Source organism: Lepisosteus platostomus, chromosome 7 (genome assembly GCF_059453375.1).
Source record: "Lepisosteus platostomus isolate fLepPlt1 chromosome 7, fLepPlt1.hap1, whole genome shotgun sequence".
NCBI classification, from domain to species: Eukaryota; Metazoa; Chordata; class Actinopteri; order Semionotiformes; family Lepisosteidae; genus Lepisosteus; species Lepisosteus platostomus.
This window is the reverse complement of record NC_142617.1, coordinates 2,080,631-2,105,851: the sequence shown is the minus strand read 5'-3', so window position 1 is coordinate 2,105,851 and position 25,221 is coordinate 2,080,631. Positions and strand designations below refer to the sequence as shown.

Below are 25,221 nucleotides of genomic sequence, written 5' to 3'. Positions count from 1 at the left end.
GCGCTCTATGCTGGGAAGAAGCAGAAGCACCTACAGTATAAGCAGAACAGGAAAAGCACTAAATACCGCACTCTGTTTACAACACGGCTGACCCTTTTGTAATGTGCATGTTCAAGAAACATTGGATTCTTGTGTTCTGGTGTATTCTTGAATGAGCCAATTTTGAAACCCAACTGATGCAGAACTTGTCCAACATTGCAGTTTTTTATCTCAATGGATTAAATGAGACAAGATCACATAAATATGTATTTTTTACTTTAACACTTCTTTTTTATCTGTTGCTAATATTTTTTAATCTGACACTAATTGCTACAATCCTTCTGGAGAAATCCCTCCATGAGCCCATGTACATCTTCATCTGTAACTTGAATGTCAATATACTGTACGGAACTGCTGGGTTTTATCCTAAACTCCTGGCTGACTTTCTCTCTGACATTCATGTCATCTCATACACTGGATGTTTAACTCAAACCTTTGTGATCTACTCCTTTGTTTTCTGTGAATACACTAATTTAACAGTGATGGCCTACGACAGGTATGTGGCAATATGCAAACCCTTAGAATACCATGCCATCATGAAACCTTTGACTGTTGTGAAATTTCTGTTAATTTCCTGGATTTTTCCTTTATGTGATACTTTAGTTTTATTATCGCTAACAATCAGACTGCCTTTATGTGGGTCTTACATTGACAAACTCTATTGTGAAAACTGGGCAGTTGTGAAACTCTCTTGTGTGGACACAACTCTTAACAATCTGTGTGGTTTTATTATTATGTTTAAATATATTGTGCACTTCATTTTTATTTTATACTCCTATATCCTGATTATTAGAGCATGTTTAAAGTCTCGTGAAGGCAGGAGTAAGTTTATGCAGACCTGTTTGCCCCACCTAATCACATTAATCAACTTCACTATCACCACAGTGTTTGATGTGATGTTTTCTAGATACGGCTCCAGAAACACACCACAGACTCTCCGCAATATCATGGCAGTGGAGTTTCTAGTCATCCCTCCTCTTCTAAATCCCCTCATATACGGATTAAAACTCACTCAGATTCGAAATAGAGTTATGAAATTGTATAAAAGAAAATTTGACGCTCACAAATAATCAAAGTGAATAAATATATTTAAATTAACTTAAAAAATAAAATTCAGCATTACTCAGGTAATGTAAAAACCTGAAAAAAGATTTGTTTCTTTAATATTTTAGTGACATGTTTATACAGTATGTACTCATAAATCTCACTCTCTTCATACAATATGTCTTGCTGTGACTAAGTTTTATATTGCATAAACAGAAAATGTAAAGATGTTTGTACCAAATTATCCTGTAGTTTTCAATGATTATATATTTTTAATATACAACAAAAAAATGTAACAATGTCTCAGTCTGGCCTTCTAAATTTCTCCTGCAATTCAATTGGTTCAGTATTGCTCTTCTCCCCTTATTATTTGTATGTAAAAGTCATACATGTCTGCTTGATCTCTTGATTCTTATTTAATAGACTTGCTTATGTAAAAATCTCAGCAATAGTAGATATAACATCGTGGTCAAAACAGCACGGCAGCGCCTATTCTTTCTCCACAGGCTAAAGACCTTCGGCATGCCGTCACATACAGTATCCAAGCCAACTTCTACAGGTGCACTATTGAGAGCATCCTGTCTGGCTGTATCACTGCCTGGTATGGGAGCTGCTCCGCCCGGGATCGCAAAGTACTGCAGAGGGTGGTGAAATCAGCACTGCTCATCACCAGCTGTGTGCTACTAGACATCGAGGATATCTACTCTGTTAGAAGCCTCAAGAAAGCCAGGTCTATACTCAAGGACCCCAGTCACCCAAACCACAATCTGTTTTTCCTACGAACGTCTGGAAAATGATACCGAAGCCCACAGACAAAGACCAGCAGATTTCAAAACAGCTTTTTCCCACGGGCAATAAGACTGCTGAACAGCCAGCCACAGCAGCCACCAGCAATTACACAAACGATCACTGATAAATAGTCAGTCCACTGTGTTTTTTTTCTTTCCCCCTGCGTTTTTTTCTTGCATACGTTTTTTGTCCACCTACGTTTTTTTTACTATTGCGTAATCTAATTTGTTACTGTAGAATTTATTGTATTCTTCTTGTAACCTTCTATCTATTCTGTCCTTCAGTATCTCTCCTTGGCAAGCTTGCGGAAAGTGCATTTCACTGCAAACAACCACCGCTGTATGCTGTATGCTGTATGGTTGTGCATTGATAAATAAACCTTGAACAAACATGAACAAAAAAGGATGCAGAGAGAAAGCATATTCTGTAATCACTGGACAAAAATGATACCCCTGGGGTGATCTTTGTATGACCAGTGGGGCCATGCATCTGTCTCTTTTGATGATGGATATGAATTTGAAGGTGATACAGATTTCTTTTTCACCGTTGCATGCTGTGGAAGGTTAGCAGCACAGTAGTCAATTCTAGTTATAACGTTAGTAATTACTAATTCCTTATATAACCTTTAATCTTACGTTCACATGAACCATGTTAATGGAGGGAGTCCTGGAATGTTAGTGTGTCTATACTGTCGATTGTCAAGGTTTCTTTGAGCAAGCAGCACTTGGAGAGCTGGAAGACAATAACTAGCTGAGTTGGGTAAAGTGTGAAGTTCAGTAAAACTTTGCAGGCACATGCAGCCCTCTAGCAATGGAACTGGACCCAGCAGGGAACACTAAATAAGAAATAGAAACTCGGAGGGTTGAAAGAGTGAGATGGAGTTGGGACTGGAGAGATGAAGAGGAGAAACATATTAGTCAGAGAAGGTGGAGGCAAAGGCAGATGTGAAAATAGAATCAATTTGTGAGGCACAGCAGAGGTAACTAGAGTGTGTTTTGTTCCGTTTCTCTGACACATTTATAACTGGGGGATGTGCAATGCCCATCCTGAACCATCTGGCTTTCTTCCCACCTGGGCTTTAGTCACCTAATTGAACTAATCTATGGCTTAACTGGACATACTGGAAACATTGCTTGTTCTGAAGAAGATGGAGATTAAAAGAAACATAAAACCAACTGGATGGAGGCCCTTAAGGACTGAAGTTAGACACTGATAACAACACACAGTTTGAAGTATCCATAAAAACAAAGCTGGCCTTTCCATAGCCCTGTTACTATGAAAGAGGCGGTGGTCTTCAGATTTCAAGACTGTGGTGTGTTAGATGGTTAATGTTTAATAACTCTTTGGAAGACCAGGATCAAAACCCCATTCATGTTCCACATATGAACTTCGGACTAAATAGATTGAAAGATAATATTTACAAAGTATGTCCTACATCCAGGTGAAACTTTATGGATGGGGTGAATGGCCTCCTCTCATCTGTAATCTTTCTTATATTCTTAAATCAAGCAAGCCCTAAAAATTCATACAGTATATAGTAATGAACACTTAATAACAACTGATCCCAAGATAGAATTTTCAGGCTTGGATTCAACACACAGTTACATTTGACAACCAGGTGTATTGGTATTTTCTTTCTGAATCACACATAATTTGTCTATGAACCAGGAAACCAATTTTAAAAATATTTTTCCTCATAGATTCTAGCTCAGGGTAATTAACCAAGGCCCACAGAGTCAAATGTCTCCCACAACGGTTTTTCTCTACAGCAATTCTCTAAAGTCTCCTTCCTGCAGGAGACATATAAATCTCCAGAAAGTTCAACTTGGAAAACGACTTCATGCTCTTCCTGCAGTAACACCCAGCTCTCCCTGAGAGGTAATGACTGTAGATATTGTAATCTGTAACTTTACTTAGAAGAGGGAACAAAAAATAAGAACTATAGAAAGGTGACATTAATTCTAATAGAATGACTCATTTGATCTTTACACTGTGTAACTATGTTTGAGTTTAATTTTTAAATCAATTCACACAAAACATTTAATTTTCCCTTTTTCTGGCATGCTTGTTATACAATGCTTGACTGTCTCATCAAATAAGAACAAATATGAATTGAAATACTTCATTATAAAATTTCTTGGAATTTTTAGTGGAGCAAGACGTGTCTAGGTGAATCTCATCACTTATAAAGTTTGTCTCAGAGGACATGTGATTACAGAGAACTCTGTCTGGAGGAATCAGAAGTGCATGCAGACAGCATAGTAGAAGACCTACTGTAATGGGTTTGCGGTTACAATTTGTAACATGTTTGCAGTGAGTACTGGGAACCAAAGCCCATATCTTTCACATGCTGGCTTCTTATTTTTTATGTATTCACAGATCATACTTTTGTAAACATAACCTGAATCAAAAGCCTCCTTCACAATGGTTTACAGCATCTTTGACTGATGGAGAACTTGTCAAATATTGTAGTATTTAATCTCAGTGGATTAAATGAGATACGGTCTCATAAATATGTCTTTTTTGCTTTTACACTTCTCTTTTACCTGTTGATCACATTTTTGAATCTGACACTAACTGCTACAATCCTCCTGGAGAAATCCCTCCATGAGCCCATGTACATCTTCATCTGTAACTTGAGTGTCAACACCCTGTATGGAACTGCTGGTTTCTATCCTAAACTCCTGGCTGACTTTCTCTCTGATACCCATGTCATCTCATATGCTGGATGTTTGATTCAAACTTTTGTGATCTACTCTTCTGTTATGTGTGAATTTAGCAATTTAACAGTGATGGCCTACGACAGGTATGTGGCAATATGCAAACCCTTAGAGTATCATTCTATCATGAATAATGTGACTGCTCAGAAATTTGTTTTGATTTTGTGGATTCTTACATTCTGTGAAGCAATGATTCCTATTCTGTTAACTCTCAGACTGCCTTTATGTGGGTCTCAGATTGACAAACTCTACTGTGAAAACTGGTCGGTTGTAAAGCTGTCTTGTGTGGACACAACTTTAAACAATGTAACTGGTTATATTTTTATAATTAAATATTTTTTACAATTCCTTTTTATTGTATATTCTTACATCCTGATCATAAGAGCATGTTTACAATCTAGAGAAGGCAGGAGTAAGTTTATGCAAACCTGTTTGCCCCATTTGATCACATTAATCTGCTTCACTGTCACCATGCTCTTTGATTTAATGTACACTCGATATGGCTCCAGGAACACATCACAGACTCTTCGCAATGTCATGGCAGTGGAGTTTCTAGTCATCCCTCCTCTTTTAAATCCCCTCGTATATGGTTTAAATCTCACTCACATTCGCAGAAAAGTATGGAAATTGTGTATTGAATAAATAGACCCTAACATTATTAGGAAATATATAAATGTCTGTTTTTTAATTACCGATAAAATGTGAATAAATGTGAATAACAATTTCTTGTGCTCTTTCTAACGGTAAGGTCTGTTTTACTTCATTTGTGTGTCTTACAATCCTGAAATGCTAACAATATAACAAGTCTGATGGTGGTGGTCCTTGAATGTTACTAAGTAGTATTTCACTAGGGACAACGATATCCAAGAACTGATTGCTTTGTGAGCGCTTGGAATACTTGGTGGGAAAAGTTTGTATGAGGAGGCTCAAACCCCATTCAGATGGAGTGAACCAAGGAGCAGCTGCAAGGTCTAGATAGGGCAGATAGGGCAGGAGAGGTAAATGCAAAGGGGTGCATCTGAGTTGAGTAAGTTTCAGGTACAGCCACACAAATGACAACAACATAAGTGATGGCTGAAACCTTTGTGTAGATCTCTAAACATTAGTTAAGTCATTAAAATCTAATAGAGGGGATATGTAATTACGATCTAGGCATGAGAATAACTTCAGAACAGCATCAACCTTTTAAAAATACTTTTTTACAGGGAATCAAACCAGAAAGCCTAAACACTCAAGACTCTCCACTAGTAAGCCTGTGCACATCCTTTAAATACCAAAGTCCATTTACACCCATGTGAGAATCTGAAATGTTCAAACCTTCACCAATTATCCGATAACTAGACAATTCACACCCACTGTGGCTATTTACAATGACAAGACTCCACATACTGTAGTGGCCTGCCATAATCTTTTATACATATTTATAAGATAAGATAAGACTTTATTGATCCCGAAGGGAAATTGATATGTTACAGCAGTCCAGCCCAAGACAAGCAAAAAAAAACAGACATCAGAATAGACAAAACATTTGAATACGTACAGTAATACAAAATAAATATAAAATAAATAAAAATAAATACATAGGGGTGTGCAAAATATGATCATATTCACTGTAAAAACAATAAAATACTTTATGTGAAAAATGTGCATAGGTATATACAGATTGAGTGTCCAAAAAAAGTACAAGCAACATGCTGTCCATAGACGAGCAATTGAAGGGCTAACAGTCCTAGCCTGGGGCAGCGTTATACACCCCGAAGACGCCGGGAGGAAAGACCTATGGAAACGTTCCCTTGAACACTGTAGCTGGCGCAGTCTGTTGCTAAAAGTGCTCCGCTGCCCAATAACAGTCCCATGAAGCGGATGAGAGGCGTTGTTCATGATGGCTGTGAGCTTGGTCAGCATTCTCCTCTTAGCCACCACCTCCAGGGGGTCAAGGCTCAGCCCCAACACAGAGCCAGCCTTCTTGATAAGTTTATTTGCATCTCTTGTCATGATGCTGCTGCCCCAGCACACAAGAGAATAGAAGATAGCCGCTGCCACCACTGATTCATAAAAAATGTGTAGCAGTGTTCCACACACACCAAAGGACCTGAGCCTCCTAAGAAAATAGAGTTGGCTCTGACCTTTCTTGTACAGGGCGTCAGTGTTACCAGACCACTCCAGCTTATCATCCAGGTATACTCCTAAGTACTTGTAGGACTGCACCCCCTCTATGTCCTCACCCTGGATGGAAACAGGGTTCAGCGGAGACTTATTCTTTCGAAAGTCCATGACCATTTCTTTGGTCTTGCAGGTGTTTAGCTGGAGATGGTTAAGATGACAGCACTCCGCAAAGTTGGTAATCAAGCTCCTAGATTCATCCTCCCTCCCCTCTCAAATACACCCACAATTGCAGAGTCATCCGAAAACTTCTGCAGATGACATGCCTCAGAGTTGTACCTGAAGTCAGAGGTGTAAAAGGTGAACAGGAATGGAGCTAGGACAGTCCCTTGTGGAGCCCCAGTACTGCTAACAACCTGTTCGGACACGAAGCTCTGTAGCCGTACATACTGTGGCTATAGGATATTTTATAGTAGACAGATTTTATAGGAGACAAATCTGTTGTAAATGGCACAATAGCAAAGATTTTTTTTTCTATGTCTCTTTCAGCATCTGCAAATAGTTTCATTTACTGACTTTGGGTATTTCCCTCATCTTGGAGACCTTGTGACCAAGACACCTGGTTATTTCTGTCAAGAAGCTCAGACTTAGACAAAATCAGATGTTCTAGCCTGACAATGATCCACATTAATGATACACAAAAAGCGACAAAGAAATGGTTAACTGCACACAAAGCAAATGTTCTTGACTGGTCTTCTTCATCTCTACCATTATCTTACCATATGGACGACTCTTCATATATTTTATCCGTGAAGTGTAAGAACCTCATGGCACACTATGAGAAGCATCTAATCAGTGTATTCCCTGCCAGTGGAGGAATAATAAAATACTAAGTAGTGTGATGTAAGTAAACGTGATCCTCTTGTTTCCTGGAATTTAATTAAATATTTATGAAAAGTATAGTCTGTGTAGTGCTATAATGATTACATAATAACATTTTTAGATTTTTTTTTAAAAGAAACCATCATATCCATACCTCATTCTACTGTATGAAATAATTGTGGAGGGCACTGTATATGTCTTTACTGCAAAAATACCCTGATCTCCCTGAAGGGTAATAACTATAGATAATAACATTAACTTTATTTATTTTAAAATACATTAAAACAGCAAGACAATAAGGTCTGTTGTGCTTTTATTATACCTTGTCCTTCTCACTAGTTCAGAAATGAAACACCACAAAATTAAGCGTGAGCATAAATTGTATGTCTGATTATCATCTTCAGAATTATGTTCAAAAGTAAGTCATGTGTTGGTATTTAGAGTATATTTTCAGTCCTGATTACAATGCCCAGCTGTATTGGCCCTGTGATGTACTGTATGTAATTTTCCTTGAGGGAATTTCCATGTTTTGAACTAAAATTAGAATGCGGCCAAATGTTTTTATTTTCCTTAAGCTCAGGGTTAAAAACAAAAGCCACAGGGCCAGTGGTACCCCAGGAGAGTGTCAGACCACAATGCCCTAAAGCCTTCCTCCTGTAGCAGACATAGTATATAAAGATGTGTAAAATACTGTAGCTCCAATTAGAAAAGAAAGCTTCATGCTCTTCCTGCAGCAGTATCCTGCGCTCCCTAAGAGGTAATGTCTGCAAATATTGCCATCAATAGCTTCTTTCAAATAAAAAAAACCTGCAAATGAAAAGAAGTATAATATAGTATATTACATCTAGCATGTTTGTCCATTTAGGACTCGAACTGTTTAACTTGTAGTTTTAGTATTTTTGTGTGTTGTTTAAAGTTTTTTTAAAGTATTTTATTCAACTATATACAGTATTATTCAGTCTTTGTCTAAGTACAGTATGTTAGCAATCTACGATTTTCTTTAAATACTCATACTTTTTCATTTATGTCTTTAAAGATAAAGATATTACAGGTACATTGCAGATTGCAGGAAGAAAGAATGGAAGTGTCTTCGTCTAGGAAGATGTGGTGTCATATATATTGATAATCCAGTTCAAGTTAATGGCTTATGAAGTGCACAATCAGAAGCTGATTTACGTCAGAACAGGTTCTCAGTTATAGATACAGAATAATTTATTTAAAATCCAGATTGCAATGGAGAACTTGTCCGATGTCACGACATTTACACTCAATGGACTGAACGAGACTAGAATACACAATAATGCATTTTTTGCCTTTACTTTTCTGTTTTACGTGGGGATTATTTTTGTTAATGTGACACTGCTTGCTACCATCCTCCTGGAGAAGTCCCTCCATGAGCCCATGTACATCTTCATCTCTAATTTGTGTGTTAATGCACTGTATGGAACTGCTGGTTTCTATCCTAAACTCCTGGCTGACTTTCTCTCTGACACTCATGTCATCTCATACACTGGATGTCTGTGTCAAGTCTTTGTGATTTACACCTTTGTTCGTTGTGAGTTTACCATTTTAACAGTGATGGCCTATGACAGGTATGTGGCGATTTGTAAGCCTTTAGAGTATTATTCTATCATGACACCTCTTTGTATTGGAAAATGTTTGTTGATTTCTTGGCTTGTTCCTTTCTGTGAACAAATAATTCCAATTGTGTTAACTACTAGACTGCCTTTATGTGGGTCTTACATTGACAAACTGTACTGTGAAAACTGGTCCGTTGTGAAGCTATCCTGTGTGGACACAACTTTGAACAATGTATTTGGTTACATTTGTATATTTAAATATTTTTTACAATTCCTTTTTATTGTATATTCCTATATCCTGATTATCAGAGCATGTTTACAGTCTAGTGAAGGCAGGAAAAAGTTTATACAGACCTGTTCGCCCCATTTAATCACATTAATCAGCTTCACTGTTACCATGCTCTTTGATGTAATGTTCACTCGATATGGATCCAGGAACACATCACAGACTCTTCGCAATATCATGGCAGTGGAGTTTCTAGTCATCCCTCCTCTTCTAAATCCCCTCATATATGGCTTAAATCTCACTCAGATTCGCAGATCAGTCCAGAAATTATATATTAAACAGACACTTTAACATGATTTTTATGCTAAGAGAACATTTGAGGCAATATAATCTGGCTGTACAGGTAATGTAGATATACTTTATTGGGACTGTATATATAAATTATTCGTTTTATATCCTTTGAAGATATGTGCTCTTATTCCTGGAAACAGCGAAAATCTTTAGTGAAATATCTTACAATTTTTTTTATTTATAGATTGTGAAATGAGATACTGTTCACAGTTAAACGTTTTTAAAAATGTATTTTTTAACCATGGTAACAAATAAAATTCCAATAAAATGTCTTTCACAGGTGCATACTGTATATTTTCAGAGTTCCAGATTTATTCTGATCTTGTAACATGAGCTCTGACAGGCTTGAGTCAATATCTCCACCTGCACAAAAGTCTAACTACTGTAAACTGTCTTTGAGACAGGAGACAAAAAACAATGATTACAAAAATACATTGTCAGTACTGGTTTTTAAAGACACCCATCTGCTATTCGAAATCTATGAGTAGATGGGCATTTGATATTATCATCTTGCTTGTTTTAAATTACTGACGGCCAGGATAGTGCCTTAAACTGGACACGCCTGAGTGCACCTGGAACAGAGGGTGTTGTGTGTGTGTTTCAAAGGAACTGCCGAGTGGATAACTTTTTTTCAAGGAACAGAAGGTCTTGTCCCAGAATGTACGCCGATCAACACTACCAGCCTTTGTACTGTAGGTCTCTGTCTCATGATTTTAGACTGAAATGTCACTTAGAGATGCCACATACAGTATGACGTATCGGAAGTAAATATTTGTAGACTGGATTTAAGTGTCCAGATTTATCTGGCACTCGGCATGTGTGCAGTTTGCTATGTTACTCCACCTGTGCACCAATGTTCCTATTTTACAATAATTACCCCTGTGGAATACAACTCCACCTCATTAATCAAGATCCACAGAACCAGTGGTCTCCCAGGACTGTTTCCAGACAGCTATTCTCTAAAGCCTCCCTCCGGCAGGAAACGTATAAAACTAAGTAGCACAGATTGGAATAAAAAAAGCTTCATGCTCTTCCTGCAGCAACAACCCGTTCTCTCTGAGGTAATGTTTGTAGATATTGTCATTCATTGTTTTATACAGAGAACAGCAGAAAGCTGATATTAGTTCTAAGACTGTAACTATCTGTTAATTATTTGGTTTATTTTTCCCTTCCTATATGATTGTTACTAATGCTAGCCTATCTTCTCATATGTACTTATATGTTTTTATATATTAGCGAAATGTGTAAATCTTATTTGGTAATTAGTTAAACAAAGAAGATGTGTGTTTACTTGGCTTTCTGCTGGGTAGAAGTAAAAGTGCCTGTAAGTGACAGTCAGTGAAAAGAACTGCTCTCTTCACGACTGGATCTGAACCTTTTGTGACGTGCTTGCTGGGTTACGTAGTCCATAGCTTGAACTGCTGTCTTCTTATGATCTGGTAAATGCATATTTTAAAAACTGAGTTTAAACAATTAAATCAAAAGCTGACAACATTCCCCACTTACTGTATGGAAAACATATCTAGCATTGCGGTATTTTATCTCAATGGATTAAATGAGACAAGATCACAGAAATACATCTTTTTTCTTTTTACTCTTCTTTTTTACCTGTTGATCATAATTTTGAATCTGACTCTGATTGCGGCAGTCCTTCTGGAGAAATCCCTCCATGAGCCCATGTACTTCTTTATCTGTAACTTGAGTGTCAACACCCTGTATGGAACTGCTGGTTTCTATCCTAAACTGCTGGCTGACTTTCTCTCTGACACTCATGTCATCTCATACACTGGATGTTTCACTCAAGTCTTTGTGATCTACTCTTCTGTTTTGTGTGAATACAGCAGTTTAACAGTGATGGCCTACGACAGGTATGTGGCAATTTGCAAACCCTTAGAGTACCATGCTATCATGAATACTGTGACCGCTGGAAAAATTATTTTGATTCTGTGGGTTCTTCTTTTCTGTGAATCTTTAATTCCAATTTTCTTGGTTATGAGACTGCCTTTATGTGGGTCTCAGATTGACAAACTCTACTGTGAGAACTGGTCAGTTATAAAGCTGTCCTGTGTGGACACGACTCTAAACAATATCTATGGTTATATTGTAATAATTCTTCATGTATCACAGGCCTTTTTTATTGTATATTCTTACACCAAGATTATCAGAGAGTGTTTAAAGTCAAGTGAAGGAAAGAGTAAATTTGTACTGACCTGCTTGCCTCATTTAATCACATTATTCAACTTCACTATCACCACACTCTTTGATATCATGTATTCTCGTTATGGCTCCAGGAACACACCACAGATTCTTCGCAATATCATGGCAGTGGTGTTTCTAGTCATTCCTCCTCTTTTAAATCCCCTCGTATATGGATTGAATCTCACTCAGATTCGCATGAAAGTCAGGAGATTGAGAAAGAGAAAAGTAAACTCTAGAACATAGTTTGCCTCCATGGGCATGAATACTGAAATGTATTATGCTTCTGTATGTTCCAATGAGAAATTCTTTATACATCTATGTATGTATTCAGAAAATAAGTTTATTATGTTATCCTTTGATTATGTTTTAGGCAGCATAAAACAAGTAATGCTTGAAATGAAGATATGATTTGTACTCTTCCATAGTTTTAAATGAGAAAATCTAGACAGTAAACTGGAAATTTAAAAACAAAACCTTGACTCCTTAACTGTCCATGATGAAAGCTCCATTACTTATCAAAATTGCTCAGAGACTCTCTGCTCTCAAAGCGCTTAAAAAATCCAAACATCATGATTGATCACTGCATTTCAACTAAATCCATCGTGCTCAGCTATGTAATGCAATAAATCAGTGTGAAGAATATATAACAAACTTGACACCTCAATAAATAAACAACGCGTTACTCCTGAGTGTATATTAGTCTGTGTTTGGTTCTTCTGTTTCTTACATGATATACTCTTTTAACAACATGGCGCAGGAGAGTGGCGGCGTGTTGCGTGTGGCTCCTTGCTTGTTCATTTTTGTCTGTTTTGTATTGAGGGCTTTCTGCGTCCAGTCTGTCTTTTCAACAATTATTTATGACCGACAGGTCCTTATGGACACTGGGTCGAGAAACACTGGCTCACAATGATGTTTTCTTTTTCTCTAAGATGTATGTTATTTAACTTGTTGTTGTAGATGCTCTGTGTTTATGTTTTTGGTGTTTCCTTGATGTCCTTGTAGAAGAGCATACATGCAAATAAGCATTTTATTGCACTTGTGCACATGACAGTCAACTCTACTCTCTACTCTACAATGACTTAGATCAGCACTTAAACACAAGATGTGAAAATAGTATTATAATTGATGTATGAATTCCAGTTTTGTAACAATCCCATAAAATGTACTTATGGATATGGATTAAGACCATATGCCCGCCGGCCTGATAGATACTGTACCCAGACTGTTTCCCTTTCAAACATTGAGAAATCCTTCTGTAAAGTCAGAGTAACTGCTCCATTGTGAAATATTACTGGGCAGCAGATGGAAATATTTCCCTGAGCTTTACTCCATTTCAGTGTTCATCAGAACAAAATGTTGCTTTATTACATAGGAAATGAAAATAAAAGTCACTCATCAGGCAGAAAAAATCTTTTCCCTTCCTTAAGGCACATTGATTGCTTTAATGAAAAAAAAAAGGGAAATAGCACAGGTAATTGACTGATATCCTTTGACACTGCTGGTTATTGAACTCAGAGGTACAGTGACATCAGTTTGAAGTAGTTCAAGTAGGTAATTGCGTCAGCATGCGCAGGCTGCAAAGGAGCAGGTAAAGGTTTATTCAGGCTGAAAGGAAAAGAGCAGAGATGCTTGGCTGTGGAGCCTTCTTCAGGTGTGAAACCCTCTCTCTCACCTACAGCCGAAACATTTGCTCTTCTCTATTCCTTTCAGTATGGAATTTAACCTTTATCAGTTTGAAACGTATAGTATAAGAATATTGGATGGGTTTCTCTTAGCATTCATATTAAATTAATTATAAACTGAATGTAACTGTATTTGAATATCTTCTTTAGGTGATTACGCGATATGTGCTTCCTTGAAATTAACAAAAACCTACCAATTTAAATTCAAAATATGTCTCTGTCTCTCTGGGACAAAATTTGACTAAATATATGCCCCATATGCATTTAGTTGACATGTATGGCTCATCAGAAATGTACTGTACCAGAAGTGTTATTGCCTGTCTTAATGAAAAAGAAAACTGTTTCATTTATATTGTTCTCTTATCTAGTTTCACACTTATATTGTGCATTTTAAGCTCAGAGGAAAGGGTATATATTGGCATGGACTCCTGATTTCACTGTTCAAATAGATTTGGTTCTCTGGCACATGTGCAGTTTTCTATATGAATTGCACACAATTTCCTAGAGAGCACGAGATGACCATTTAAAAGTAGTTTTATTTTCACCTTAATGAGTTCCACCTTAAGATGATTACACAAAAACCAGAGAGTCGTGGGATCATTTAACAAGTAGTACAGTGTCAAGAGTCTCCCAGGACTGTTTTCAGACAGAAACTCTCTAAAGTCTCCCTCCAGCAGGAGTTAAATAAAGCAGTAAAGTAGCTCAGATGGAAAAACAAATCTTCATGTTGTTCTTGCACCAACACGCTGCTCTCCTAGAGAGGGGGTAATGTTTGTAGATGAGTTGTCCATCATCTCAGTTTGGGAAACAAACCTTCATGCTCTCAGCACATTCTCCATGAGAGGTAATGTCTATACTGTTGGTATTATCATCTGTAGATATACCTAAAAAAACTAAAGTAATGATAACAGCAGAAAGCTGTTACTAATTTTAACAGGAGCACTTGTTTAATCTTAATTTATGGAATTAGAATTATATATTTATTAATATGTCTTGAATGTATTTTTTGTTTCACACATTCTTGTCAGTAAGGTAATGACTTACATTACTGTTTCACCTTGTGGTAATTTGCTTGCATGGAGTGCTGGAGACAAAATCTGTGTCCTAGAGAGTCTGGCATTTTGTGTTCTGATAAAGTCATCAACAATCCCATATTGACACCCAAACTATAATTCTGAATCAGCTTTAAAGCATCTCTAACCGATGGGGAATTCATCAAATGTTGCAATGTTTCAACTCAATGGATTAAACAAAACAAGATCACATAAATATGTCTTCTTTGCCTTTACTTTTCTGTTTTACCTCTTGATCATATTTCTGAATCTGACACTAACTGCTACAATCCTCCTGGAGAAATCCCTCCATGAGCCCATGTACATCTTCATCTGTAACTTGAATGTCAACACACTGTATGGAACTGCTGGTTTCTATCCTAAACTCCTGGCTGACTTTCTCTCTGACACTCATGTCATCTCATACACTGGATGTTTGATTCAAGCTTTTGTCATCTACTCTTCTGTTTTGTGTGAATGCACTACTTTAGGAGTAATGGCCTATGACAGGTATGTGGCGATATGCAAACCCTTACAGTACCATTCTATCATGAATGCTGTAACTGCTGGAAAAATTATTCTGATTTTGTGGATTGTTCTATTTTGCGAGTTAATGATTGCACTTTTCTTAAATATCAGACTGCCATTATGTGGGTCTCAGATTGACAAACTGTACTGTGACAACTGGTCAATGGTAAAACTGTCCTGTGTGGACATAACTCTAAACAGTATCTATAGTTATATTGTTGTTATTGTTCATGTTTCACAAGCTATTTTTATCGTATATTCTTACATCCAGATCATCATTGTGTGTGTAATGTCCAGTGAAGGCAGAAGTAAGTTCATGCAGACCTGCTTTCCTCATCTTGTCTCATTAATCAGCTTCAGTATCACTACAGTCTTTGATGAGATGTTTTCTAGATATGGCTCTAAAAACACACCACAGACTCTTCGCAATATCATGGCAGTGGAGTTTCTAGTCATCCCTCCTCTTCTAAATCCCCTCATATATGGCTTAAATCTCACTCAGATTCGCAGATCAGTCCAGAAATTACAGTATATATTAAACAGACACTTTAACTTGATTTTTATGCTAAGAGAACATTTGAGGCAATATAATCTGGCTGTACAGGTAATGTAGATATACTTTATTGGGACTGTATATATAAATTATTCTGTAGTTTTATATCCTTTGAAGATACGTAATCTTATTCCTGGAAACAGCGAAAATCTTTAGTGAAATATCATACAATTTGTTTTATTTATAGATTGTGAAATTAGATACCGTTTTTAAAAATGCATTTTTTAATCATGGTAATAAATAAAATTCCAATAAAATGTCTTTCACAGGTGCATATTGTATATTTTCAGAGTTCCAGATTTACTCTGATCTTGTAATATGAGCTCTGAGAGGCTTGAGTCAATATCTCCACCTGCACAAAAGTCTAACTACTGTAAACTGTCTTTGAGACAGGAGACAAAAAACAATGATTACAAAAATACATTGTCAGTACTGGTTTTTAAAGACACCCATCTGCTATTTGAAATCTATGAGTAGATGGGCATTTGATATTATCATCTTGCTTGTTTTAAATTACTGACGGCCAGGATAGTGCCTTAAACTGGACACGCCTGAGTGCACCTGGAACAGAGGGTGTTGTGTGTGTGTTTCAAAGGAACTGCCGAGTGGATAACTTTTTTTCAAGGAACAGAAGGTCTTGTCCCAGAATGTATGTCGATCAACACTACCAGCCTTTGTACTGTAGGTCTCTGTCTCATGATTTTAGACTGAAATGTCACTTAGAGATGCCACATACAGTTTGACGTATATCGGAAGTAAATATTTGTAGACTGGATTTAAGTGTCCAGATTTATCTGGCACTCGGCATGTGTGCAGTTTGCTATGTTACTCCACCTGTGCACCAATGTTCCTATTTTACAATAATTACCCCTGTGGAATACAACTCCGCCTCATAAATCAAGATCCACAGAACCAGTGGTCTCCCAGGACTGTTTGCAGACAGCTATTCTCTAAAGCCTCCCTCCGGCAGGAAACGTATAAAACTAAGTAGCACAGATTGGAATAAAAAAAGCTTCATGCTCTTCCTGCAGCAACAACCCGTTCTCTCTGAGGTAATGTTTGTAGATATTGTCATTCATTGTTTTATACAGAGAACAGCAGAAAGCTGATATTAGTTCTAAGACTGTAACTATCTGTTAATTATTTGGTTTATTTTTCCCTTCCTATATGATTGTTACTAATGCTAGCCTATCTTCTCATATGTACTTATATGTTTTTATATATTAGCGAAATGTGTAAATCTTATTTGGTAATTAGTTAAACAAAGAAGATAAGTGTTTACTTGGCTTTCTGCTGGGTAGAAGTAAAAGTGCCTGTAAGTGACAGTCCGTGAAAAGAACTGCTCTCTTCACGACTGGATCTGAACCTTTAGTGACGTGCTTGCTGGGTTACGTAGTCCATAGCTTGAACTGCTGTCTTCTTATGATCTGGTAAATGCATATTTTAAAAACTGAGTTTAAACAATTAAATCAAAAGCTGACAACATTCCCCATTTACTGTATGGAAAACATATCTAGCATTGCGGTATTTTATCTCAATGGATTAAATGAAACAAGATCACAGAAATACATCTTTTTTCTTTTTACTCTTCTTTTTTACCTGTTGATCATAATTTTGAATCTGACTCTGATTGCGGCAGTCCTTCTGGAGAAATCCCTCCATGAGCCCATGTACATCTTTATCTGTAACTTGAGTGTCAACACCCTGTATGGAACTGCTGGTTTCTATCCTAAACTGCTGGCTGACTTTCTCTCTGACACTCATGTCATCTCATACACTGGATGTTTCACTCAAGTCTTTGTGATCTACTCTTCTGTTTTGTGTGAATACAGCAGTTTAACTGTGATGGCCTACGACAGGTATGTGGCAATTTGCAAACCCTTAGAGTACCATGCTATCATGAATACTGTGACCGCTGGAAAAATTATTTTGATTCTGTGGGTTCTTCTTTTCTGTGAATCTATAATTCCAATTTTCTTGGTTATGAGACTGCCTTTATGTGGGTCTCAGATTGACAAACTCTACTGTGAGAACTGGTCAGTTATAAAGCTGTCCTGTGTGGACACGACTCTAAACAATATCTATGGTTATATTGTAATAATTCTTCAAGTATCACAGGCCTTTTTTATTGTATATTCTTACACTAAGATTATCAGAGAGTGTTTAAAGTCCAGTGAAGGAAGGAGTAAATTTGTACTGACCTGCTTGCCTCATTTAATCACATTATTCAACTTCACTATCACCACACTCTTTGATATCATGTATTCTCGTTATGGCTCCAGGAACACACCACAGATTCTTCGCAATATCATGGCAGTGGTGTTTCTAGTCATTCCTCCTCTTTTAAATCCCCTCGTATATGGATTGAATCTCACTCAGATTCGCATGAAAGTCAGGAGATTGAGAAAGAGAAAAGTAAACTCTAGAACATAGTTTGCCTCCATGGGCATGAATACTGAAATGTATTATGCTTCTGTATGTTCCAATGAGAAATTCTTTATACATCTATGTATGTATTCAGAAAATATGTTTATTATGTAAACCTTTGATTATGTTTTAGGCAGCATAAAAGAAGTAATGCTTGAAATGAAGATATGATTTGTACTCTTCCGTAGTTTTAAATGAGAAAATCTAGACAGTAAACTGGAAATTTAAAAACAAAACCTTGACTCCTTAACTGTCCATGATGAAAGCTCCATTACTTATCAAAAATGCTCAGAGACTCTCTGCTCTCAAAGCGCTTAAAAAAATCCAAACATCATGATTGATCACTGCATTTCAATTAAATCCATCTTGCTCAGCCAGGTAATGCAATAAATCAGTGTGAAGAATATATAACAAACTTGACACCATAGTAAATAAACAACGTGTTAGTCCTGAGTGTATATTAGTCTGTATTTGGTTCTTCTGTTTCTTACCTGATATACTCTTTTAACAACATGGCGCAGGAGAGTGGCGGCGTGTTGCGTGTGGCTCCTTGCTTGTTCATTTTTGTCTGTTTTTTATTGAGGGCTTTCAGCGTCCAGTCTGTCTTTTCAACAATTCTTTATAACTGACAAGTGCTTGTGGACACTGGGTCGAGAAACACTGGCTCACACTGATGTTTTCTTTTTCTCTAAGATGTATGTTATTTAACTTGTTGTTGTTGTTGCTGCTCTGTGTTTATGTTTTTGGTGTTTCCTTGATGTCCTTGTAGAAGAGCATACATGCAAATAAGCATTTCATTGCACTCGTGCACACGACAGTCAACTCTACTCTCTACTCTACAATGACTTAGATCAGCATTTAAACACAAAATGTGAAAATAGTATTATAATTGATGTATGAATTCCAGTTTTGTAACAATCCCATAAAGTGTACTTATGGTTATGGATTAAGACTTTATGCCCGCCGGCCTGATAGATACTGTACCCAGACTGTTTCCCTTTCAAATATTGAGAAATCCTTCTGTAAAGTCAGAGTAACTGCTCCATTGTGAAATATTACTGGGCAGCAGATGGTAATATTTCCCTCAACTATACAACATTTCAGTGTTCATCAGAACAGAATGTTGCTTTATTACATAGGAAATGAAAATAAAAATCACTTCAGAATCACAGTGTGTGTTACTATACAAAATCAAGATCACGTGCTGCCTCTTTTCACAAGGCAGAGATCTTTTCCCTTCCTTAAGGCACATGGATTATTTTAAATGAAAGAAAAGAAAGGGAAATAGCACAGGTAATTGACTGATATCCTTTGACACTGCTGGTTACAGAACTCAGAGGTACAGTGACATCAGTTTGAAGTAGTTCAAGTAGGTAATTACGTCAGCATGCGCAGGCTGCAAAGGAGGAGGTAAAGGTTTATTCAGGCTGAAAGAAAAAGAGCAGAGATGCTTGGCTGTGGAGCCTTCTTCAGGTGTGAAACCCTCTCTCTCACCTACAGCCGAAACATTTGCTCTTCTCTATTCCTTTCAGTATGCAATTTAACCTTTATCAGTTTGAAACGTATAGTATAAGAATATTGGACGGGTTTTTCTTAGCATTCATATTAAATTAATTATAAACTGAATGTAACTGTATTTGAATATCTTCTTTAGGTGATTACGCGATATGTGCTTCCTTGAAATTAACAAAAACCTACCAATTTAAATTCAAAATATGTCTCTATCTCTCTGGGACAAAATTTGACTAAATATATGCCCCATATGCATTTAGTTGACATGTATGGCTCATCAGAAATGTACTGTACCAGAAGTGTTATTCCCTGTGTTAATGAAAAAGAAAACTGTTTCATTTATATTGTTCTCTTATCTATTTTGGCACTTATATTGTGCATTTTAAGCTCAGAGGAAAGGGCATATATTGGCATGGACTCCTGATTTCACTGTTCAAATAGATTTGGTTCTCTGGCACATGTGCAGTTTTCTATATGAATTGCACACAATTTCCTAGAGAGCATGAGATGCCCATTTAAAAGTAGTTTTATTTTCACCTTAATGAGTTCCACCTTAAGATGATTACACAAAAACCAGAGAGTCGTGGGATCATTTAACAAGTAGTACAGTGTCAAGAGTCTCCCAGGACTGTTTTCAGACAGCAACTCTCTAAAGTCTCCCTCCAGCAGGAGTTAAATAAAGCAGTAAAGTAGCTCAGATGGAGAAACAAATCTTCATGTTCTTCCTGCACCAACACGCTGCTCTCTCAGAGAGGGGGTAATGTTTGTAGATGAGTTGTCCATCATCTCAGTTTGGGAAACAAACCTTCATGCTCTCAGCACATTCTCCATGAGAGGTAATGTCTATACTGTAGGTATTATCATCTGTAGATATACCTAAAAAAACTAAAGTAATGATAACAGCAGAAAGCTGTCGCTAATTTTAACAGGAGCACTTGTTTAATCTTAATCTATGGAATTAGAATTATATATTTATTAATATGTCTTAAATGTATTTTTTGTTTCACACATTCTTGTCAGTAAGGTAATGACTTACATTACTGGTTCACCTTGTGGTAATTTGCTTGCATGGAGTGCTGGAGACAAAACCTGTGTCCTAGAGAGTCTTGCATTTTGTGTTCTGATAAAGTCATCAACAATCCCATATTGACACCCAAACTATAATTCTGAATCAGCCTTAAAGCATCTCTAACCGATGGAGAATTCATCAAATGTTGCAATGTTTCAACTCAATGGATTAAACGAAACAAGATCACATAAATATGTCTTCTTTGCCTTTACTTTTCTGTTTTACCTCTTGATCATATTTCTGAATCTGACACTAACTGCTACAATCCTCCTAGAGAAATCCCTCCATGAGCCCATGTACATCTTTATCTGTAACTTGAATGTCAAAACACTGTACGGAACTGCTGGTTTCTATCCTAAACTCCTGGCTGACTTTCTCTCTGACACTCATGTCATCTCATACACTGGATGTTTGACTCAAGCCATTGTCATCTACTCTTCTGTTATGAGTGAATTCACAACTTTAACAGTGATGGCCTACGACAGGTATGTGGCAATATGCAAACCCTTAGAATATCATTCTATCATAAATGCTCTGATTGCTGGGAAATTTGTTTTCATTTTGTGGATTTTTGTTTTCTCTGAGGTAACAATTCAAGCTGTGTTTACTCTCAGACTGCCTTTATGTGGGTCTCAGATTGACAAACTCTACTGTGATAACTGGTCAGTGGTAAAGCTGTCCTGTGTGGACACAACTGTAAACAATATCTGTGGTTACATTTTAGTAATTGCTCAGGTTTTACAAGCCTTTTTTATAGTATATTCTTACACTCAGATTATCAGAGTCTGTTTAATGTCTCATGAAAGTAGAGGAAAGTTTATGCAGACCTGCTTACCTCATTTGGTCACATTAATCAACTTCACTATCGCCACATTCTTTGATGTGATGTATGCTAGATACGGCTCAAGAAACACATCACAGACTCTTCGCAATTTCATGGCAGTGGAGTTTCTAGTCATCCCTCCTCTTCTGAATCCCCTCATATATGGATTGAATGTCACTCAGATTCGCATAAGGATTAAAATATTATTTAACAGAAAAGTAGACTTTCGACATTAAAAGACATTAAAATGTGTACGCTACAAATAACAATATAAAATATCAATGAATATTTCTTCATTTCTTAAGGCTTTTCTTGGTGTAGTTTTAGGAACTGTGAAAATTATCTTACTGTTGTGTGGTTTTACACAATATAATATGGATTCACAGAAAATCTATATTTATCCCTGACAGTTTAAAATGTTTTTCAGAATTTTGTATTTCTAAACTATGAACACACTAATTTAGCAGTAATGGCCTATGACGGGTATGTGGCGATATGCAAACCCTTACAGTACCATTCTATCATGAATGCTGTAACTGCTGGAAAAATTATTCTGATATTGTGGATTGTTCTATTTTGTGAGGTAATGATTGCAATTTTCTTAAATATCAGACTGCCATTATGTGGGTCTCAGATTGACAAACTGTACTGTGACAACTAGTCAGTGGTAAAACTGTCCTGTGTGGACACAACTCTCAACAGTATCTATATTCTATATTGTTGTTATTGTTCATGTTTCACAAGCTGTTTTTATTGTATATTCTTACATCCAGATTATCAGAGTGTGTGTAATGTCCAGAGAAGGCAGGAGTAAGTTTATGCAGACCTGCTTTCCTCATTTTATCTCATTAATCAGCTTCAGTGTCACCACAGTCTTTGATGTGATGTTTTCTAGATATGGCTCTAGAAACACACCACAGGCTCTTCGCAATATCATGGCAGTGGAGTTTCTAGTCATCCCTCCTCTTCTTAATCCCCTCATATACGGCTTAAATCTCACTCAGATTCGCATGAGGGTTACGAGATGGTGTAACAATAACAGACACTAGAATATGCACGGTATCAAAATGTAAACGTTTGACTTTTGAAGCTTGTTTACCTTAAAAATAATGACAAACTACAATTCCTATGTTTAAATGAGAACTGAAATTTCATTTTGTACGTGTGTGATGCTGAGCATATGTTTAAAGCGCCACATTCTGAATGCAAAGGAAATTGTGATGTACTTGTACTATATAACTCTGTATTAGACAGTTTTCTGAAGGTGTACTGTATACCTTATTCTCTAAAAAACTAAAAACAAAGTAACTGAAGGGTGGTACTATATGCTATGCTTCAAATTGCAGAATTAAGCAGGCAAGTAAAAATATATTTTCCAAAATGTCCTGGTTACTTTTCTCTTTTTCTGGTTTGATTCCCAGTTTCTGTTTTGCAAGTCATTAGTAACCATCCCATTCACTATAGGCTAAATTCAGAAACAAAATATAATTCCTTCCTATTTTTCCTATTGTTTTAGATATACTGTACAGTCTGTGTACACACATGGACACACACAGGGTGGGGAGAATGGGGGGTTTGAGTGCCCTCTGCTGGGAAGAAGTGAGTGTGCTCTCACAGTAATGTAATGCTCTCTTCACAGGTGGACTGCTGACCTCAGACCTTTTCGTGGTAACATTTTCAACTGACGGAACTTTTAAAGCTTAATCTTAGTTAGTCATAATCACATCTTTTTAACACATATAGTATCTAACTAGAAATGGAGCACTTGTCCAATGTAACAGTATTTACACTCCATGGATTAAATGCCACAAGATCACATAAATATGTATTTTTCACCTTTACTCTTCACTTTTACTTATCGATCATGTTCTTGAATCAGACTCTGATGGCTGCAGTCCTTCTGGAGAAATCCCTCCATGAGCACATGTACATCTTCATCTGTAACTGGTGTGTTAATGTACTGTATGGAACTGCTGCTTTCTACCCCACACTCCTGGGATAGACAACTCCTCTTACATCTGAATACATTCATGAAATTCATTGTGGATGTGGATATTATATTAACAAATGTTTTATCAAAACTGGCAGATCTCATTTAACATAGATGCTGTATCTTCATTGTTTCATGTACAAATAGCAAAAATATAAAGAATAAATACAAAATTGGAAACACTGAGATATGAGATTAATGATGATAAAGACTTGTAGCTGTTTATGTTGACTGATAAGTTACCTCTTCTAGACAATGTGAGCAAGCAATTAAAAAGACAGTCAAAACCTTAAGATATCCAGTTAAAAGCATTACATTAAATCAAGGTCTGTTATGTTAGAAAATTGTGTCTCACATTAGTAAGGCTTCATTTAAAAATAGTGTGTGAAGTTTTAGTCACAACGTTATAGAAAGATATTGCTGCCCATGAATCAGATGACACAAGAAGAGCAATCAGACATGTTTGTCCTTTACAAAATGTCCTACACTCACAGGCTTAAGGAACAGAACTCATTTAGTCTTGAATAGAGAAAACTATGAGGGAACCTGATACAAGTATTTCTGATTCTCAAAGGTACAGACAAAGTCAACCCAGAGGGTTTATTCAGAATAAACTGCAGAACACAAACTAGAGGAGATCAGTGGAAATACCTGGATGTGCACTTAATATCAGGACAAGGAGGCTTCTCTTGATGCAAAGGGTTGTGGCCGAAGTCATTCTCTAAATTTTAATCTTTCTTATGTTTGCAATATCACGGCAGTGGGTTTTCACAGACAACTTAAATCTTCCCCAGATCTGCAGAACAGACATTGTGCATTTAACAAAAAGACACTCTAAGTGGTAACCGTCAACACTGGAAAATACACTTCAGTATCCTTTCTCTGAGTAAGGAGTAAGTAAGGGTGTAACAAGTTTTTCAGAGAGAAGATAGAGAAAGCTCACAAATAAACAGTCAGAGGTTTGCACTAGCAAACAGTAATCTGACTGTGCTTCTTTCCACAAGAACAGTTTCTGTGAATGACTTCAACCACATGTGATCTGAGAGCATCACAGACTCTGAAGGCACATTTGGCCACATTTCACTGCACAAAGCTAAACTCCCATTCACAAATGAGAAAACCTCCATTACTGAAAAGAAAAAGTGTTTCACTTTCCTTGTTCTTTAAGTGCATTCTAATCTCAGAGGAAAAGGCACGTACTGTACAGTACAGGCATGGACAATTTTCATGCCTAGGTACGTTGCCGGCTACTGTAAATTGGTGTTCTGGTCCTTGTGCACTTTCCTACCTGAGTCACTTACAACACTTACAATGTCCCAGAGGGAAAGGGGTAGTTTTCTTTCCATGATATATTCCAGCTCCAGGTGATTAAACAAAAAAAACAGCACTATTTTTTTCACAAGCACTGCAGTGTCATGAGCCTCCCAGGACTGTTTACAGTCTTCAATTCTTCCTCCTGCTGGAAACTTACATTATAAAGCAGAGAAAAGCAGCTCAAAGTAACAAAGCTTCATGCTCTTCCTGTAGCAGCACTGCACTCTCTGAGAGGTAGTAATGTTTCTAGATTTGTCATCCGAACATTTGGTTTAACTAAAGAGCTAACTATATCTATAACTATTTACTTATCACTAAATATTCTGTTGTAAATTAGT

The 25,221-nt window shown here is 36.9% G+C and overlaps 7 protein-coding genes across 7 annotated transcripts; all 7 read left to right on the top strand.

Moving 5' to 3' along the window:
* Positions 1 to 176: 176 nt before the first annotated feature.
* On the top strand, positions 177 to 1,109 carry LOC148657803 (olfactory receptor 4C12-like). Its single transcript, XM_088638262.1, has one exon. The coding sequence runs from the start codon at positions 177 to 179 to the stop codon at positions 1,107 to 1,109; it is 933 nt and encodes a 310-aa protein (XP_088494388.1).
* Positions 1,110 to 4,319: 3,210 nt separating this feature from the next.
* Positions 4,320 to 5,234, top strand: LOC148657802 (olfactory receptor 4C12-like). Its single transcript, XM_088638260.1, has one exon. It carries the CDS (start codon positions 4,320 to 4,322, stop codon positions 5,232 to 5,234), a length of 915 nt encoding a protein of 304 aa, XP_088494386.1.
* A 3,570-nt stretch (positions 5,235 to 8,804) lies between these two features.
* On the top strand, positions 8,805 to 9,758 carry LOC148657801 (olfactory receptor 4C12-like). The gene has a single exon (XM_088641870.1). The coding sequence runs from the start codon at positions 8,811 to 8,813 to the stop codon at positions 9,732 to 9,734; it is 924 nt and encodes a 307-aa protein (XP_088497996.1). The 5' UTR covers positions 8,805 to 8,810; the 3' UTR covers positions 9,735 to 9,758.
* A 1,485-nt stretch (positions 9,759 to 11,243) lies between these two features.
* Positions 11,244 to 12,176, top strand: LOC148657800 (olfactory receptor 6N1-like). The gene has a single exon (XM_088638259.1). The coding sequence runs from the start codon at positions 11,244 to 11,246 to the stop codon at positions 12,174 to 12,176; it is 933 nt and encodes a 310-aa protein (XP_088494385.1).
* A 2,642-nt stretch (positions 12,177 to 14,818) lies between these two features.
* Positions 14,819 to 15,747, top strand: LOC148657799 (olfactory receptor 8A1-like). The gene is given in 2 exon segments (XM_088641869.1): positions 14,819 to 15,724; positions 15,727 to 15,747. Coding segments are annotated over 2 exon segments (927 nt in total).
* A 1,501-nt stretch (positions 15,748 to 17,248) lies between these two features.
* Positions 17,249 to 18,181, top strand: LOC148657798 (olfactory receptor 6N1-like). The gene has a single exon (XM_088638258.1). The coding sequence runs from the start codon at positions 17,249 to 17,251 to the stop codon at positions 18,179 to 18,181; it is 933 nt and encodes a 310-aa protein (XP_088494384.1).
* Positions 18,182 to 20,844: 2,663 nt separating this feature from the next.
* Positions 20,845 to 21,815, top strand: LOC148657797 (olfactory receptor 4C12-like). Its single transcript, XM_088638257.1, has one exon. It carries the CDS (start codon positions 20,883 to 20,885, stop codon positions 21,813 to 21,815), a length of 933 nt encoding a protein of 310 aa, XP_088494383.1. The 5' UTR covers positions 20,845 to 20,882.
* The last annotated feature ends 3,406 nt before the right edge of the window (positions 21,816 to 25,221 follow it).